General features: G+C 42.5%; 1 protein-coding gene across 1 annotated transcript in view; it reads left to right on the top strand.

Moving 5' to 3' along the window:
- AK4 (adenylate kinase 4) overlaps positions 1-19,860 on the top strand; it is a 62,694-nt gene that overhangs the window by 29,899 nt on the left and 12,935 nt on the right. The window contains exon 3 of the mRNA XM_079776859.1: positions 3,941-4,060. Within this exon, the coding sequence (XP_079632985.1) occupies positions 3,941-4,060 (120 nt within the window). The remainder of the gene's footprint in view (positions 1-3,940; positions 4,061-19,860) is intronic.

Genomic DNA, 19,860 nt, shown 5'->3' with positions numbered 1-19,860 from the left:
GAAATGCTCACAAACATTCAGAGATAATGTAGTGTGACTAGTGGTAAAGAAAAGGAACTCTGGTACCAGCCTGCTTGAGTTTGAGTTCTGGCTCCACCATTTATTAGCTGAATTACTTTGGGCAAGTTACTTAACCTCTGTGCTTCAGCTGATTTATGAAATGGGGAAAATGGAAACATCGACTTCCTAGATATTAGGATTAAATGGGTTCATGTATATAAACTACTGAGAATAACACCTGCCATATACGAGCAAAATACTATCTCCATATCCTTGAATGAAATTTGCAAAGGGGTATTATTCCAAGTCCTTTACCACATATTAACCACATACAACTTTTAAAACAATCGTAGGTGATGGTATTCCGTATTTACAGAGGAAGAAACTGAGGCAAAAACACACAATGTGACCAAAGTCTTAAAAGCCTTTACATGGCAGTGTCAGAATTTGAACCCAGGAAGTATGACTCAGAATATTCTTCATACCTACCAATAGCAAGTGTCACGGAATGATTTAAGACCATGTCTTTTTGTTATGAAGGAAAACAAAGCCTGCTTTTAAGCAAGGCCAACTGAAGGGTGGATACTGGACATCCGAAATGAGTCATTGAGTTAAGTGCCACCTCCCCTCCCCTAAAATTAGGAGTTTCTTCCATAATTCTCACCTCTAAAGGTCCTTGGTATTAATCTCTTAACCAAGATTTTTTTTAAAGCTTATTATTATTATTTTTTTAACCCAAAGAGATTCCTCAAAGTGATATCAAGGATAAATAGTTTATAGAATGAAGTTTTTCTGTTTTATTAATCTTTTTCAAGTAACTACTTCAGTATCAAAATATTCTTAAGAGTAGGGGAATAAAGAACTTGTAGCTGGCAGTATCACAAAGCCATAGTTCATTTTGACCACTCCTCAGATGGTGCGTGTGTGTGCTTTGGCATTTTCAATGACCTTTTGAAGAAGGGCTGATACTGGGAGTGGCTATGGTTTCTCCTGGTTCTAGGCAGCCTTATGAAGGAATCAAGCTGTTTTTACAGGGTTCTTTTATTCTTAGTGTTTTCTGGCATGAACAATTAAAAGGACATTGAGCCCAGCTGCCGTGGCTCAGTGGTTGAGCGTCGACAGGGCGCATGCCCAGGTTTCGGGTTCGATCCCCAGTGTGGGGCTTATGGGAGGAGCCGATCAATGATTCAGTGATTCTCTTTCATCATTGATGTTTATGTCTCTCTCTCCCTTCCTCTGAAATCAATAAAAATACTTAAAAAGAAAATAAAAGGACATTGAGTTGTTATCTGTTTCTGGTGATCTGGCTAGTCATCTTGGGGAATTGATGCTTTGTGAACACTTGTCCAGCTCTGTCCAGTTTGCCCTTAATTTATAGGCGATCAGAACAAGAAGACAATGTGTGCTTGTCTGCAGCCTTTCTTTGGAATTCTACTTGAAAAATTGGAGCAGCCAAGTGTTGTATCCAAACGTGCTAGCATTAGCACTTAATAATATTCCTTTTCTTCCCAGCAAACTGACCTGGGCAGGTGAAGGTCATGTTTCCCGGAATGGGCCTCTATCTTCTGACCCACGTTGTATTACTGTTTGCTGTTGAGCAAGGTCTTCTTTCAGATGTAGATCTATTATTAAATCCATTTTGCTCTGGCTGTTGACCTTTGCAGGCTTTCGTGGTGGGGATTGAGAGATGTGGTGGACGTTTGATTTTGGAACCAGATTGAGGACATACCTGTCCTGCCCGAGAAGAGCCAAGGCTGCCCAAAATAGTTGGAAAACCATGTTGCCCAATCCCGAGTCCCGTTGTCAGAACCCCTCTGCAGTATCCCTTCCTAGGCGGTGTTTGAGTCTCCATTCAGACACTTCCTTAGGCAACTTTTTTGAACCACTTGAAATTCCCACTACTAGTCCTAATTCTAAATCCTAGGCTTTGAATAAAATAATGCCTTTCCCATGTATCGAGTATCAGGTCATGGGTAAATTGTTATCATCTCCTCCTCTGGGTCTTCTCTTTTCCAAAGAAGCTGCTACCTACTCTTTCCTCATGGGATGTCTGGCGCCATTTCACATGTTGGTCTCTCACCTTGGAAGATGTGTACTTGTTTCTATCTACCTTAAGGTTTGTTGGGTGGGACTAAGAATAGGGCTCTGGGGCTGGTTGGCCTGACCATTGCAGAGTAAGACAGCACCAAACTTGTCAGTTACTCCAAGCCTACTATGAAGTGATTTTTTCAGATACAGAACATACATACCCTACAGGTATTACTCAAGGGAACTGAAAGCATATGTTCAGACCAAGACTTGTGCACGAATGTTCACTGCCGCATTATTCACCATGGCCCTGAAGTGGAAACAAACAACCCAAATGTTCCTCAATGAACAAATAGCTAAACAAAATATGTTCTATCAGTACAATGGAATAATAGTATTTGGCCATAAAGATGAATAAAGTACTGATACATGCTACACCATGAGTGAACCTTGAAATCATTCTGCGAAGTGAAAGAAACCAGACACCAAGTACCACATGTTGTGTGATTCTGTTTATATGAGATGTGCAGGATAGGCCAATCTTTAAAGACAGAATGCAGGTTAGTAGTTGCCACATGCTATCAGGAGGAGGAGATGGGGAGTGACTGCTAATGGGCTGATAAAAATGTTCTGGAATTAGGGAGTGGTGATGATTGCACAACGCTGAGAATGTATTAAAAAACCACTGAGCTATACATTATAAAATGGTCAATGTTGTGGTGTGTGTTATGTTTCAAAAAGCTGTCATAAAAAAATGGCTGTTACCTCCCAGGTGAAGGTGAGGATATATGAGGATGAAATGAAATGACACATACAATACTTAAAGGAGCATAGTATGTATTAAGTTAATGATCGCTAGTGTTGCTCTTAAGGGAATTAATACTGCTTAAATATCAGTACTTTTCTTTACTGCCACCTCTCTAGAATATTACCTGTCATGTAGTATGCAATCAGTCAATATTTTCCCATTCATGTTCAGCCACATTCAGGAATGTGCTTGTCTTTTGTGTTCTTATTGAATATGCATCTCCTGGGGCCTAACTGGGCTACTTTGGTCCAGTAGGAGTGATGGAGTGATACGGAGCTCTTCACAGCTCATGTTTCAGTGTGGAAGTTGGAGTTAGGAGTAGACTCAGCCTTGAGAAGGAAAGGCTCTACCTTAAATTCAAGGTGAAGGTGGGGGAAAATGATTCTTGAGCTCCCCCTACCCCCACCCAGTAATATAATGCTGCTTTATGTTTCTATAAACTTCATTGGCTCATGGTTCACCAACAGTTCCCTGGAGAGCAGATCACTTCACCTTTTTTTTTAAAATTTCTTTATTGATTAAGGTGTTACATAAGTGTCCTTATTCCCCCATTTCCTCCGGAAAAGATATAGACCTGTTGTGTGTACTATCCAGCATTCTTTCTAGAAGAACCGTGGAAATGGAAATGTTTTCCCTTGGGTCTCTGAGGAATGGTTGTGCTTCGCAGCTTCCTTCAATCTTCTGTATAATACTATGTCGTGTGGTTGGTCACTTTTCCTTGGTACCATGACTTGTTGGGAGGCTCAGTATCCAGTTTCTGGCTCACCTTCAGGGAGTCGCCAGGACTCCTTCCTGGTCTTTTGTGTACCACCCTCTTTCCAGACTCCAACTTTGTTTCCTACTCTTATTTTCACGTTATGTCTAATTTATATTCTTTTTATTTCTTCAAGAGCTGCTTTTATAATTCTTTGGGAGGCAAGAGGGAGACAGTGCCACCATTGCTAAAGCAGTATTTAAAACTTTACTCTAAAATCTCTCCCCGCCCCCATATGAACCAGGAGGAATGGGAGAGAAGGCAAAAGTGTCCAAAAAGAATTTGTAAGGTTTTTATTTTTATTTTTGAAGCTTTTTCTGAGAATCTCTTTTCTCTGGTCTTTTTAACAGAAGTTGGTGATGTGGCAAAGCAGTACATAGAGAAAGGCCGCTTGGTTCCAGACCACGTGATCACACGCATGATGCTGTCGGAGCTGGAGAACCGACAGGATCAGCACTGGCTGCTAGACGGTGAGTGGGACCCGTGGGTAAGCTGGATTTCTGGGAATAGCTTGTTCCTAATAGAATTCCGTTATTGTTCCAGTTTGATGATGCCTTTTCTGTCCATGACGAAGTTGTTATAAGTATATCTGAAACCAGAGGTTCTTTCATTCATAATAGGCCACAAAAATTTAAGCCAGGAGATACCATTTTTCACCTGTCAGATTAACAAAGATAGAAAATTTGAAAATCTTGTATTGAGTATGTGGAAAATAAGTGTTGAGTATACAATGCACAACCTTTGGAGGACAGTTTAACAGACTTTATACTTTTTGTTTCAGCAGTTCTTTGCTAGATTTCTTGCCTAAAGATATAGCTTCAAGGATATTTATTTTCAGCATTATTTATAAAGAGCAAGACATTGGTAACTATCTAAGTATCTATCATAGGAATGTCTCATATTTGGTATGTACCTATGTTATAATATGAATAGATCTCAACGTAAACTGCCAAGTGAACAAAGCTATTTGTAGTGTAGTGTACATTGCGTATTATTTATGCAAAAATAGAGAGATGGCATAATATTACTGTATATACTTAGAAACCCATGCATAAACTATCTTTGGAATGTAAAAAACTGGTAACAGTGGTTGACTCTGGGTAAGCATTAGGATTGGGAGACTTACTTTTCACCATGTATTCATGTGCCCTGATACTGTTTGATTTTTAATATGTATTTAAACAATACATGGAACTGATCAGAAAACTGAGTGGTTCCTAACCTTTTTAGGCATTATGGATCCCTTGATGACAACTATGATATTTCACCCAAGAAAATACATACAGATGCTCACACACAAAATACTGCACAGTTTTGTACTTTAACAAGCTGGAATTCAGAATCTTCTCCTTTAAGTTTGCTGATGAACATACTGCTTTCTATGAACAAAAACTGGATTGTGAAATTTAGCTCAAACCTCTTTCCACTGCAGAGCTGTTTTTGTCTAGTTCACACAGTGCACACATTTCTGTCTTAATTTGGTGAAACTGAAACCTCGGGAAGCTGACAGTTGAAACCTTGTTTGCCAGCTACAGAGAAACCAGAGGAATTGTCCCACATTCAAACTATTAGGTTGCCTGTATTTCAGTTAAAGTCTAGAGCCACAAACCTCTAAAATGACTGATATGGTGGAATATTTATTCTATGACATTGTTTCTCAATGTATATAGCATGCAGTGCTTTTAATGGCTAGACCAGAAAACAGACTTTGTGTTCAAATATATTTGGAAAATGTCAGTTTAAATATTAATTGCTAACACTGTGTGTCAAGAATTATTCTGAACACTTACAGAGTTCCATTACCTGCCCAGAATTACTAGTAGTGTCAAAGTTAACCAGTTTCCTTTACTTCAGGATTTTGCCAAACTTGCTTTCTTTTTTATCCTCACCGGAGGATATTTTTCCATTGATTTTTAGAGAGAGTGGAAGAAAGGGAAAGACAGAAATATTGATGTGAGAGAAACCCATCGATTGGTTGCCTCCTGCATGTGCCATGACCAGGGCCCGGGGGGGGGGGGGGGGTGGGGGGCGGGGGCGGGGGAGGAGCCTGCCCTTGACTGGAATCTAACCTGGGACCCTTCAGTCCGCAGGCCGACCCTCTGTCCACTGAGCCAAACTGGCTAGGGTAGGGAAGGGTGGGGATATAGGGGAGAGACCAACCAAAGGACTTGTGTGCATGTATATGAGCCTAACCAGTGGTTAAAGACAACAGGGGGGTGGGGGCATGCGTGGGGAGGGGTGTGGGATGGGAATGGGGGGATGAGGACAAATATGTGACACCTTAATCAATAAAGAAATTTTAAAAAAGTTCAAATGTAGATTTAAAAACATTTAGCTATGTGAAGTCAAAAAGTCAGTTCAGCTATGGAGTGTTTTATGTGTCTTTTCAGTGCTTTGCCTTTGCCATAACTTCCTCTTAGGGTGAAAAACTGAAGTTCTTTTACATCCTAGGTCTGTTTTTAATCAAGTACGTCAGTCTCCTAACTGACTTCACTTGTATGTTTCTCCTTGAACACCCCATCTGGTCACTTTTTCAGTTGTGATTTTTTTTCTGTAAAGCTCTGGAATAAATCCATTTGGCAAAGTGAGGAGTGTCAGGAATGCCGAGTTCTTGTGTTCAGCCTTAAACTCCGGGGTGCAGGGTACGTGCTCTGCCGAGATGTGCCTGTCGAGTGCGCGGAAGGTGATTGGGTGTGGAAAGGTCAAGCGAAAAATTCTGGATGATAGATGACTCATCATCTTGGTCCATATGGCTGTAGAGAGGCATCCTGCAAATGGTGGGTGGAAATGAGTCCAGTGGATGCAAGCCAGGGGAACAGCAAGGGGGTTGGTTGGATGATGGGGTTGGTGCATGCTCTGTGGTTTGGTCAGCTGTGCCCTCGCTAAAAAAAGTTCAGCACCACCTCGCCTTCACAGTGTACTTCCCAGTTGGGTAAGAAACATTCTTTTATGCATTAATATGTGTATATATGTGTGGGTTTTTCCCCTCCTATTTTCCTAAAATTTCCCTGGAAGTTAAAAGTGTGAGAGCAGTATTCAAACAATAGTTTTATTTAATTTTTATGAAAAATATTCTACCAGAGGAATGTAATGCACAAGATTTCTAAATTTGTTATAAAACCAAGTGTTTTTTAGTTTCATAGAAAAGGTATTTGCTGGTTACTAGGTGATCTTAAGGTGAAATAGAAACGAGGGAATAATAACCAGCTCTTTAAAACAAAATACAAATTCTTTACTTTTCAAAAGAGGGCTGGCAATAAGGTGGGCCGGTAGGGAGGTTTGTTGGTATTAGGCACTTTTCATTTCTAAACTTGAATGCCATCCTGTGCATTTAAACAGTAGTCCTGATTGATCTCCAGGTAGCAAGATGTACCAGAATTGTCTGCCAGATGATTTTAGGTGGTGACCAAGTATTTTGAACTAGAGGCCCAGTGCATGAAATTCGTGCATGGGGCGGTGGGCAGTGTCCCTCAGCCCAGTCTGTACCCTCTCCAATTTGGGACCACTTAAGGGATGTCCAACTGCCCATCAATCCAGGACTGCTGCTCCCAATCACTCGCCTGCCTCTGCCTGATTGCCCCTAACCGCTTCTGCCTGCCAGCCTGATCACCCCCTAACTGCTCCCCAGCCAGCCTGATTGCCCCTAACTTCCCTCCCTTGCTTGCCTGGTCACCCCTTACTACCCTCCCCTGCAGGCCTGGCCCCGCCCCCAACTGTCTTCCCCTGAAGGCCTGGTCCCCCCACAACTGCCCTCCCTGCTGGCCTGGTCTTCCCCAACTGCCCTCCTCTGCTGGCCCGGTCACCCCTAACTGCCCTCCCTGCTGGCCTGATTGCCACAACTGCCCTCCCCTGCAGACCTGGTCCCCCCCTAACTGTCTTCCCTGCTGGCCTGATTGCCCACAACTGCCCTCCCCTGCAGTCCTGGTCCCCCCCCCCCCAACTGCCCTCCCCTGCCAGCCATCTTGTGGTGGCCATCTTGTGTCCACATGGGGGCGGCCATCTTGTGTCTTGGAGTGACGGTCAATTTGCATATTACTATTTTATTAGATAGGATTTGTTGTCTAAGTTTGGTGTCACAGAAAGCAGACTTAAAGTTAGGAATTATAAGTGGAATATAACTTAAAGCCTTTTCAATGGAGAAAAAGATACCTTAAGAATGAGAGTCCTTATTCGGTCCTTGGTTGCCTGTTCCATATGTTTTTTTGTGCTGAGCTATGTTGCTTTCTGTAGGAATTATGGGATTTTTTTTCCCCCTAAAGCAGACGTCTGAGCTGCTTGAATGTGTGCAGTGTTTTGTGTGTATTTGTTTTCCCTGAGGTTAGATGACCTCAGACCTGAACTATTTTAGGGTACATACTCACTCTGAATCCTAGGTATCTAAATAAAGGCCGGCACTGGGAGACCAGACTACAGATGCTGGACCTGGAGTATTTTGTTCTGGCTTTGGAAATGTGTTTTACTATGCTTTACATAACTGCTCTGACCTTATCCCCTCCATATTTTTCTTTCTGAATCAGATACTCTGAAGAGTGTCAGATCCCACTGGGCAACATATGCCTACAGAAAAAAAGCTGATAATCACATATGAAGAAATGCCAAGGGCAATTGTTTTTCTGTTGCCTTTGTGAATGTAGGGTCTCTTTCAAGAAGAAACTGTGATAGGTTTACTTGGAAGGTCACTGAACAACAACAACAGAAAGCATCAGGCTTTCTCTCTCTCACCCTCACTCTGTGTGTGTTTGTGTATGTGCATGCGTGTGTATGAGGGTAATACATTTTGTTACTCATTTTCCTTCAAATGTGTAGTCCTGAAAAATAATATTATCAGATAACCTTTGTGTCTTTTTCCCCCATCACCATTTATCCTCCTTATACCCTCTTCTACTTCCACCCTCCCGCCCCCCCCCCACCCCCCCCCCCCCCCCCCCCCCCGCCGCAACCTTTGTATCCATTGTATACTCTGATACTCTGAACGCTGAATGGAAGATCAGAAGAAATTGGAATGGTTCCTGGAGAATGGAGAGTAGTCATAGAATTGATGGGACTCTGCTAGGCTACTGTGGCAGTTATGTCTCTGCCAAGCAGAGATTGAACAATCAAAATTGTTGGTTCCTCACCAGGCTTGTCCTTCTGACACACTCATGACTCGCCGCCCCTCACTGTAGTTCTGTTCGTTCATCAAACATTTTTTATACACACCTAAAAAGATAAAATACCTGTTACATCCTGGGTATTGCTAAAGTGACTCGAATATAGCCACGTCTGACTTTGCAGTGGGATGGTGTCAGTGAAGAAAAAAAGAGGGAAAATTATTGGAGAGGAGGCTCATCAGGAGCTCCTGATGATGTATGCAGCCAATCATGCCACAGATGGCATCTGTTCTGAGAGATTAGTGGAAATATTTTTTCAAGAAAGACATAGTATTCTTGGTGAAAATGACAAAGTGGATGTGTGTATAATTAGTCTAAGTGCCCAGGCATCACAGTACAGCAAAAGGATGGACAGGACCTGGCCCTCTTAGAATTAGAATCTAGTAGTGATTCAACCTTTGAGCTACCCTAGGCAGTGAGGGTCATCTTTTATTTCTTTGATTTAAATCCAAACTATATGAACTTGGATTTTACCAATTTTGTCAATATGAGATCAAGAGTATCTAAATGAAAAGCAAGGTCTTTTCTTCATTCGGTTGGATTCCCTCCTGAGACCCTAATCCCATGTCCATTACTGATATATTTATTTTGATTGATCTGATTTCTGCCTTGGGATGAGGAACAATCTTAATATAGTAGACAATCCTGACTTTGTTTATTTGGTCTGTTTTTTCAGAGAGAATGACTATCTAAACATTAAGGGACATATGGAAAACATGTGTGTCCAGATATTTGAGCATACCCTAGAAAAACTTGGTTCTGAGATCAAAAGTGAATTGAGTGCACATTTTGTGTGTCCTGATGTGCTTGGCACTGGTCCATCTGAGGAGAGAAAAGCACTTGTCCTGACCTCATAGTCCAGGAGGAGCAAATGCTGCATAAACAGCTGCAAGTCTGGAATGTAGTAGATGGTCAAATGGTAGATATGTGTATGTGTTATAATTATTATCAATGTTAGGAGATAGAAATATATTTTTAATTTTTATGTTTCAAATTTAGACAGGAGATATTGTCTCTTTACAGTGAACAGTAACCTCATGTACTTAATATACTTCCTTCTACCTTCTCCTTTTCCAACTTTTGTTGGCTTTGTTATTAATATTTATTCTTCTGTATTTTTAATTTCCCATTATTTGGTCTTACATTTAAAAAATTTAAATGAATTTTCTGTTGACTGCTCCGCCCCCTTTCAAGCCTTCCCCAACCCCCCACCATTTCTCTGTTCATTTTGTTTTGATTAATCTCTTGGTGATATACCTGTGACTACTAGAAATCATTGCATTGTGCACTTTAAATGAATGAATTGTGTGGAATTATATGTGAATGAAGCTGCACTTCTTTTTGACAAAACTTTTCATCACTTAATTGACATGATTTTTAAAGATAGTTTTTCCTTCCTTTTCTCTTTCCTTCCCTCCTTGTTTATGAGGGGCTATGATCACGAGTTTGCATGTTTGAAAATGTCTTTTTGTTGTTCAGCAGTCCTTGTGTCCTTCAGAACTTTGTAGCCATTGTTTCATCTGCTCCTGGCCTGAATTATTGCTCTGTAGAAGCCTTGGGCCAGTCTAACCCTCGCCTCCACCCATTTTGAATAGCATATTTTTTCTATACAGACTTCCTGAAGAATTGTTTCTTCTTACAGAATGCCCAGTGTTTCCCCCCTCCTTTACACAGTGTGTCCTTTTGATCTGCAATTCAGCTCGTTCCCTTTAGGGAAGTTCTCCTGTATTCTATCTTTTTTTATCCATATTGGATATCTTTGAATATTCTTTGTTTTTATTATATTTTGTTTAATTTTTTGTTCTGTGTTTCCTTCTGCCTTCAACCATGTTCAGATCTTTTACGTGAGGCCAGGGTTGAGCAAAGCTTTGTTCATATTCTATGGCTACTTCATAATTTTTCTACCTGTCTGTGCCATGCATGCTCAAGCTGCAGAACCTTTGCAGGTCCTCTGCCCTCTACCTGCAGTGCTCTGCATGCAGATATCCACGTGGATTGCTGTGTTCAGATCTCTACTCAAATATAGCCAGCTCAGAGAGTCCTTCCGGTACCATCCTATCTACCCATGCTGCCTCTATTCTTACCTTACAATCACATGACATTACACATTTATATGTATATTTGGTGTTGGCCACCTTCCTTATACCTTCACCCCCAATGTAGGCCTCAGAAAGCAGATTATGTCTGTTTTGGCATGGCCAGATTGCTAGTACCTACAACAGTGTTTGCTTTTTTTTTTTTTTAATACTTTTTTTTTTTTTTTTTTTTTTTTTTTAGAGAGGAAGGGAGAGGGAGAGAGAGATAGAAACATCAATGATGAAAGAGAATCATTGATCAGCTGTCTCCTGCATGCCCCCTACTGGGATTGAGCCTGCAACCCTGCATGTGTGCCCTTGACCAGAATCAAATCTGGGACTCTTCAGTCTGCAGGCTGATGCTCTATCCACTGAGCCAAACCAGCTAAGGCTACAACTGTGTTTGATACATAGAAAGGCTGATAAATATGTGTCCGATGATAGAGAGGTCACACCTGTAGCCTGTCACTGAACCTATGTAGTGTGTACTCAGCCTCTGTGTTTTCTTTGGAGCAAAAATATAGGCCTATGGTGAAATTATTTAAAATTCCTATTATGTTAACTTAGATACAATGGGGCCAGTCTTTCCCTCATTTGTTTATAGAGACTTATGTTTGAAGAACAAGCAAGCAGAATTCTTCAACAGAAGAGCCTTTAAGGAAGGAATTTGCAGACAACAGATCCCTCCTTAATGCAGTGCGCCTCTCTCTTACTGGGAAAAGGGTTAGGTGATTTTAGTATACTGCCTTTAAAAGCAAAGGTTATAAGCTAGTATTCACCTACGTCCTTAAACAGGAAAAACCATGCTGACGTCAGAAGATCTCAGTGCCATTTAGAAATTTCCCCGGAATGCCTAACTCATAGGAATTCATTATTTACTTTACTAAGCCACTTTGAAGAGGCAGACATTTGGTTTAAAAAACAAATTTTCTGGAATATCTATCTTCTCTTTATCAGTGGATCAGTAAGTAGTGATTATAGCATATCTAGGTTTTAAAATTACTTACCATAGCCTTTAGAGCAGGACCCATTTATTACAGATTCCCTAAACTCTAGAGTCTAGTAGAGAGGAGTGCCAAGTGTCTCAGGGAGGTTTCACTGGGCCGGCAGTGGGTCCCAGGGCTCTCCGTGCAGTGGAAATGTGGAACTCACAAAGTGATATGGTATAACCCGAGCTCTGTTTGCCAACATCTGGAGCACAGCTGCTTCTTATTTTTTCCCCTCCATCTGTCAATAAAAACTGGATGAAGTGGAAGATGGAGGTCTTAGATATTCTATAAACAGATAAGGTAATTATAAAATGAGAGACAAGGCCTTCATAAAACAGGTTTTGATGGTGATTACTTTTAAGAAATATGTATGTTTTTATTGAGTTTAGACAGAGAGAAAGTGAGAAGGAGAGTGAGAAACATCAGTGAGAGAAAAACATCAACATCCATTGGCTGCCCACTGCGTGACCCAGGCATAGGCCCTGGTCAGGAATCGGCCACCCTGGTCTGGCCAATGGTGGATCACTTTTAACTTGCTATTGAGGCTTCTGGTTGAAAGCAGTCTTCCCTAACCCAACGGAAGACTGTGGAAGAATAACTGAACTGCCTGCTTTCAACTTCAGCTAATCACTCGGTTATTAATTGGGATGAACCATGGCTTGACTTTGCAATTTGGTTCTTGCTTTCCCAACAAACTGGGAAGAGAGAGATAGGTGGTCTCTTCCTTGTTGGCCCCAGATCTTTATTTTTTTTTCAATTACAGTTTACAATTAGTATTACTTTTTATTAGTTTCAGGTGTATGCATAGTGGTTAGACAATCATATACTTCACGAAATGTTCCCCTGATATTTCCAGTAGCCACTTGGGATCATAAGTAGTTATTACAATATTAGTGACTCTATTTCCTATGCTATACTTTACATCCCCATGACTATCTTACAACTACCAATCTGTACTTCTCAGTCCCTTCACCCTTTTCACCATGTTCCCCAAACCTCCTCTCCTCTAGCAACCATCAGTCCATTCTTTGTATCTACGAATCTGTTTCTGTTTTATTCATTCATTTCTTTTGATCTTTAGATTCCTCATCTCTGTGAAGTCATGACGGTGTTTGCCTTTCTCCGGCTAACTTATTTCACGTAGCATAACACTCTCCAGGTCCATCAATGGTAGGATTTCGTTCTTAACCGAGGTAGGAAGGGGGCCTGATGTTACGTGGCCTCTCCACAAGCTGCCAGTCTTAGGCGGATGTTGCCCTTCAGAATTGCCGTTTTGTTTTCATCAAGTGGAGGGAATGTGGCAGTGGACTCTGGCTCGGCGCCCTTCTTCTGGAGTGAATGCACTCCAAATTAGAAAAACAGAAGCGTCCTAGTTCTCTGTTCCCGTCCATCGCGACAGCTTGTTGCTGTGGCACCAGCTGCCCTCCTCAGGCGCTTGGTATGGGGCTGAGAGGAGCAGGTGCCGAGGCCCAGTGGCCAGCACTTCTGGGAACGCAACGCCAGTCAGGAACTTAGTGACATCTCTCTGCACTTAGTGAATCTTTTTTTGGGGTGATGGTGATGCTGGTGGTATCTAAAAATGCAACCTGTAGGAACCATAATTCCTGATAGAGCATGTCAGATTTGGGGAGAAATTTAACCGCATAAAATTTTAGCTTTCAATGCAGATTGGCTGTTGGATTAATCAGGACAGAGAAGTTTTTCTAGTCTGGGTTGTGAGACGAGGGATTGCCTAGCCTAGTACAGAACCATGAGGTCAGTTTTTCACACTCCTGGTGAGAAATCAAGCGATGGAACAGTGTCATGTGTAGTTAACGGGAAGGAAAACAAGCTTTCTGTGTTTAAAATGTGATCTCTATTTTACGGTGCCTATTGGGTTTTCTGGCTTCCTCAACAATTAATAGACTATATGCACTTAGAATAGGTTATCTAAGGAAGCTGTAATATGCTAGTCATTTAGAAAGCATGTCTTTTGAGGATTACTTTTAGTAAAAATAAAACCATACCAGACTTGGTTGCTATTCTTTCTAAAAGGAAACATTATTAATGCTGCCACCTGTTGACAGAATTTGAGTGTGCATCTAGTCCACTGGGTCCGTAATCCTGCCCACCAGGAATACAACTTCAGGAATAAACACAGCCCCAGACCTCAAGGAGCTTCTATTTTTTAATAGAGGCTACAGCAAGCGCATTTAAAGAAGAATACACACCCTCAGCTAGAGTGGAAAACTCTCCTTGGGCTTACCAATGTAATCAAAGCCTGCCTAATCTAAATCACTTGAGAGAAAATCTCTTAAATACTTTTACACATGCATTGAAATACTTTCATGTTCAAAATGGCCATTCTGTTACAAGATTTCCACAGATCATGCTTTATTATAGCACTAGTGACCTGATGCATGATTTGTGCACGTTGAAAGGAAATTAATTAGAAGGTGCCCGACGGGGCGGGACTGTGCAAGAAGGCTGGACATGCCCTGGAGCCAACCTTCCACGGTCTCCCCCCAGCGTCTGCGGAGTGGGTGGGGTCTCTCCAACAGGTGGGGTCCCTCAGCTTGGTCTTGGGGGATCGGGCCAAAACTGGCTCTCCAACATCTCCTGAGGGGTCTCAGAGTGTGAGAGGGTACTCTGCAAAGTTTCTGTCATACCGGTGTGCAGTAAACCAGGTTTGGGCTGACAGTGCCCTCAGCAACAACATAACCCACGGCTGAAGGTTTAATCATGCGGCCCTGCGAGGAATTGGGCTCCCTCCTCTGGTTTCGGGGTGCATTACCTGAGAACCGCCGCTGCCAAGTCACTGCAGGGTGGCAGCTCCTGTGTTGAGCATCTGACCTCTGGTGGTCAGTGTGTGTCATAGCGACCGGTTGGACAGTTGGACACTTTGCATATTAGCCTTTTATATATATACTAGAGGCTCAGTGCACGAAATTCATGCATGGGGGTGTTTGTCCCTCAGCCCAGCCTGTACCCTCTCCAATCTGGGACCCCTCGAGGGCAGTCGGACATCCCTCTCACAATCCAGGACTGCTGGCTCCCAACCACTCGCCTGCCTGCCTGATTGCCCCTAACCGCTTCTGCCTGCCAGCCTGATTGACGCCTAACTGCTCCCCTGCTAGCCTGGTCACCCCTAACTGCCCTCCCCTGCTAGCCTGGTCACCCCTAACTGCCCTCCCTTGCCAGCCTGGTCACCCTTAACTGCCCTCCCCTGCCTGCCTGGACGCCCCCAACTGCCCTCCCCTGCAGGCCTGGTTGCCCCTAACTGTCCTACTCTGCAGGCCTGGTCACCCCCAACTGCCCTCCCCTGCAGGCCTGGTTGCCCCTAAGTATCCTCCCCTGCAGGCCTGGTCCCCCCCAACTGCCCTCCCCTGCCGGCATGGTCGCCCCTAACTGTTCTCCCCTGCAGGCCTTGTTGCCCCCAACTGCCCTCCCCTGCAGGCCTGGTCCCCCCAACTGCCCTTTCCTGCAAGCCTGGTCACCCACAACTGCCCTCCCCTGCCAGCCATCTTGTGGTGGCCATCTTTGACCACATGGCGGTGGCCATCTTGTGTGTTGGAATGATGGTCAATTTGCATATTACTCTTTTATTAGATAGGATAGATTTGATACATCTACTGTTTCCTTACAAATCCTAATATCCTAGCAATTCAAAGTACTAAGGAATTCCGTCTCATAGCTGGAGTAGTTCTCTAGAAGACAACCTGGATCAGTGGATAGCAATTGTTAACTAAATGTATTCAAGAGCAAAATAATCGTACCTCTTCCAAGTTAATATGACCATCTCATGTCCTGATGCAGGGACATTCTTGCTTGACAGGTTCCCCCTAGTCTTGATACTGTGCTCCTCTGACATTTTCACTTTTCAAAATGTGGACAGATAATGATGGTTTAAAACGTGCTGGTCAGATTGCCCCTTATCTGACCTTCGTTCTTGGCAGCTGATTGATATGAAAATTACACCTGTACTATCATAATTTGCTCAGCCCAATTTGAGACACTGGAGCTGCTGGGATGCTGGAGCTGCCACAGCTGCAGTTTCATATGGGGTTCCCTGAAGCCTTTGAGTTAGGATCTATAGGCTGAAGAATCTCCTAAGAGTCTTGCAGACAAGCAAACACTGCTGTTCACTGCATGGAGCCTTTGCTAAACCAAGTGACAGAAAGCCTGACTCTAGACTGGTGACACTTCACCCCAAACTTTAGTGGGAGCCCCAGCCCATCCTCAGGGCCTTGGTGACACTCCAGAGATTAAGACACCACATCTGCCCTGAAAATTATGCTGTTTGAGGCTAGTCACTTTCAAATGTGCCTTTCATCCCTGTGATGCTTGGTTATTAATATAAGCCACCCCTCAAAGTCTTTTTTGAATCCTCTTCCCATTACTGACTCTCCTTCTCCTCCTTCCTCCTGATTTTTGACTCTTTCACTGTCCCCTCTGGAATCCTCTTTCCTTATAGTTTTCTCCACATGCTCCTTAGCTGTTTGCAGAATGCTCTTTTTCTGCCTTAAAGGAAACCTGGTTTCCCCTTAGGATGTGACTTTCTGTCTCTTCTGTTAAGACTCATTCTCCCACTGAAAGCATCATGTTGAGTGACGGTGGTGGGGATAGTCTGTCTCCCTACTGCCTCTTTGGTCTCTGGCCACACTTTTCTTTAGAGGTTAAGACCCTGGACAAGAATGGGATAAACAAGTGACTGGTATTACTGAATCTGGAAAGATTGGCCTCCAATTGGGACCTCCCTTCTTTGTTCTCCTCTCATGAAATGGTTTGTATCTGCTTAAAAGTGGTGTGAAGCTTAACCCGCAAAATGGGGCCGATAGAAGAACTTACCACTGCACTTCCACTATTCTTGTCACTGAGAAGTTTGGTGGTTCTTTATCAAACAAGGGAGATATTAGCTTGACCTGGATACTTTTAAAAATACCCAAATCCTGATCCTGTGCCTAGATGCTGCATTCTAGGAAGCCTGGGATGGAATGTGGACACCCATAACTTTTATGTTCTCCTTTAAATCTTCCCTGACAATTTTGATGTGCTCCATCAGTTGGGGAGCCCTTGAAGTTGTGGAATGATTGATTTCTGTTGTTGGTACTTTATAACCAGTGATTTTCGAGCCTTTTCATCTCATTGCACACATAAACTACTAAAATTCTGTGGCACACCAAAAAATATATTTTTGCCAACCTGACAGGAAAAATTGGTATAATTTTGACTTATTCACACTGGATGGCTATTGTTGTGTTTGCCTTAGTTGACAAAGGGAAAAGAGGTCAGTGCCCCTGACTAAATGGTCAGGTATTGCATATTGTAAAAAGTTTTGGTGGCACACTGGTTGAAAATTCCTATTCTAAACAATTGAAATGGTTGCATTCCAATAATAATTTTAACTTTCCTTAGATTTTTGTATTTTCCATGGTTCTTTTAACTTGAACCTATTTTGAGGTTGGAAGGACATAAAAGCCACTGCCCTATCAGAAGACCTCTAAGCCTCCAGAGTTAACTATTGTCTGCTGTCCTTAGCAGTTCTGAATGTGAGTGCCCAATAGGTAGGGGTTACCCAAAATAATTTTGAAATCTGTTCATTCTGAGTTCAGTTTATTTTGTATGCATTCGCATTTTCCCAACCATTCCTCCAGAGGGCCCCCGACTTCAGAAACAGCTGGGAAGCTGAGCAAATTGGCTTGCAACCTCGTTAGACAAGAAGCATTAGCCAGTAATAAGATTTGAGCTTTCATTTATTGGAACAACTCCTATTCTTTCCTACTCCTTTTTTTCAGCTGTCAGCCTCTATCTGAAGGAGAGCAAACAATGTTTTCTTGTCAGGGTAGTGGCTTGTGATGCTAGAACACAAGACTATTGCCTGTGGCTGAGAAATCAGGCCTGTGGTAGCACGATCTCTAAAATGTTTTGCTCAGACTGATCAGTAAAAATGTTGAGTGTATACAACTTCAATGTGTAGAGATTTATGTATAAATTATATGTTCATATAATTTGATTGTATACCTTATAAAATGCGTCCTCCAAAATAGAAGTTTAAAAAGAATGAGGAAAAACACACAATAGAAACTCTATTATCCTCCTTCTGTGCTCTAGTCAGGGCCACTGGAAGCTACTGCTTTACAAAATGGCCTTTTAAAAAAAGGATTTGAGGAAGGAACATAGATTGATTTTGGCTGCAGAAACATTTTTTAAAAATATATTTTTATTGATTTCAGAGAGGAAGAGAGAAGGAGAGAGAAATATCAATGATGAGAGAAAATCATTGATTGGCTGCCTCCTGCACAACCCCCACTGGGGGTTGAGCCCACAACCCAAGCAAGTGCCCTTGACCGGAATTGAACCTGGGACCCTTCAGTCTGCAGGTCAATGCTCTATCCACTGAGCCAAACCAGCTAGGGCTGCAGAAACCTTTTTAATTCCAGCTGTCATCTTGAAGATTTAGTGAAGAGTGGGTGATGCAGGGAAAGGCAGGGTCTGGCAATCAGTGAGAGAGTGCTTTCATGTGGAAGGCTCACTGCCTTCTCTTTGCTGGGGTTTCGGTGTAGAATGTACCAGGCCCAGTACCAGAAAGCTCATCTTCTAGGCCAGCGTAGGGTGCAGTGTAGGGGGAGTGAGTCTAGACTAATAGACTAGACCAGTGGTCGGCAAACTCATTAGTCAACAGAGCCAAATATCAACAGTACAACTATTGAAATTTCTTTTGAGAGCCAAATTTTTTAAACTTAAACTTCTTCTAATGCCACTTCTTCAAAATAGACTCGCCCAGGCCGTGGTATTTTGTGGAAGAGCCACACTTAAGGGGCCAAAGAGCCGCATGTGGCTCGCGAGCCGCAGTTTGCCGACCATGGGACTAGACTAATAGCATAGCGCCCAGGCCTGCTCCCAATGTTCTCTCTCTGGCATCCCCAATCCCAGATCCAGCGAGCTGTTGGGGGAAGGAGTTGTTGAAAGGATCTGGTTGAGGGCGTGTGTGTAATATTGTAAAGGTATTTTCTGGGAAAGATAAAGGAGGCATGGCTTTATCGCGACTCTTCTGAGACTCTTTCCCCACCCTCCAGTCTAAGTAGCCATAGGTTGACTTGAGCCCTGAGGGCCCACGTGGATCCAAATCATCTCCTTGATAACTTAGACAGAATCACATTGCTATCTTCCTGGTAGTTATTATATGTCTGGGGCTCAAGAACACACCCAGGTGCTATAAAGCCCCAATTACAAAATTCAGTTTGTTTTTAAACTTAATAATCAGAGAAGTTGTTTAATAAATTGACATTTAAATCAGTCATACCATTTCTTATTAGAAAGAATGTTATATATTGAGTTTACAGAGCTCAAAAGAGGCATATAATTTCATGGGATTAAGTTAGGGTTTTAAAATGAGTTAGACTGGTCAAATAATATGGTCACTGAATGGAAAACTGGAAAAATGGAAAACTAGTGTTCCATTCAAATGTTGGCCCACTGTGTGCCAGGCATTACTACCTAAGGCCAAGGTTTCCATGGTGTACTTGATTTGGGCAAATACGATTTGACCTTTCACTTCCCTCAATGCCAGCTAGTCATAACTGGATCTAATAGAAATTATGTTGAGATTTTAAAAAATCTAAAAGTTAGCTATTCTTATTTTAAGAAAAATTTTTAAATCATTTTCATTAATTTCAGAGAGGAAGGGAGAGATAGAAACATCAATGATGAGAGAGAATCATTGATCGGCTGCCTCCTACACTCCCCACTTTAAAGAGCCCCACACTGGGGTCAAGCCTGCAACCCGGGCATGTGCCCTGACTGGGGATCGAACCATGACTTCCTGGTTCATAGATCGACACTCAACCACTGAGCCATGCCAGCCAGGCATAGTCAACAATTCTTTATTTAAAGGCACCATTTTCCCCACCATTCTGAAAACACTATGTTCACAATTAGAAGAAAAAAAAAAGTGTAGAAGAGTAGAAAGGAATCACCCGTCTTTTTGTGGCAAAGGAAAGCCACCATGAACATACTTTCCAGCATAATTTCCCAATGTGTGGGTGCCTTCATATGAGGGGGATGCTGAGCCAGAGGC

This window comes from Cnephaeus nilssonii, assembly GCF_951640355.1.
Source record: "Cnephaeus nilssonii genome assembly, chromosome: 7".
NCBI lineage: Eukaryota > Metazoa > Chordata > Mammalia > Chiroptera > Vespertilionidae > Cnephaeus > Cnephaeus nilssonii.
The sequence above is the reverse complement of the archived record's forward strand: the minus strand, read 5'-3'. Positions and strand labels throughout refer to the sequence as shown.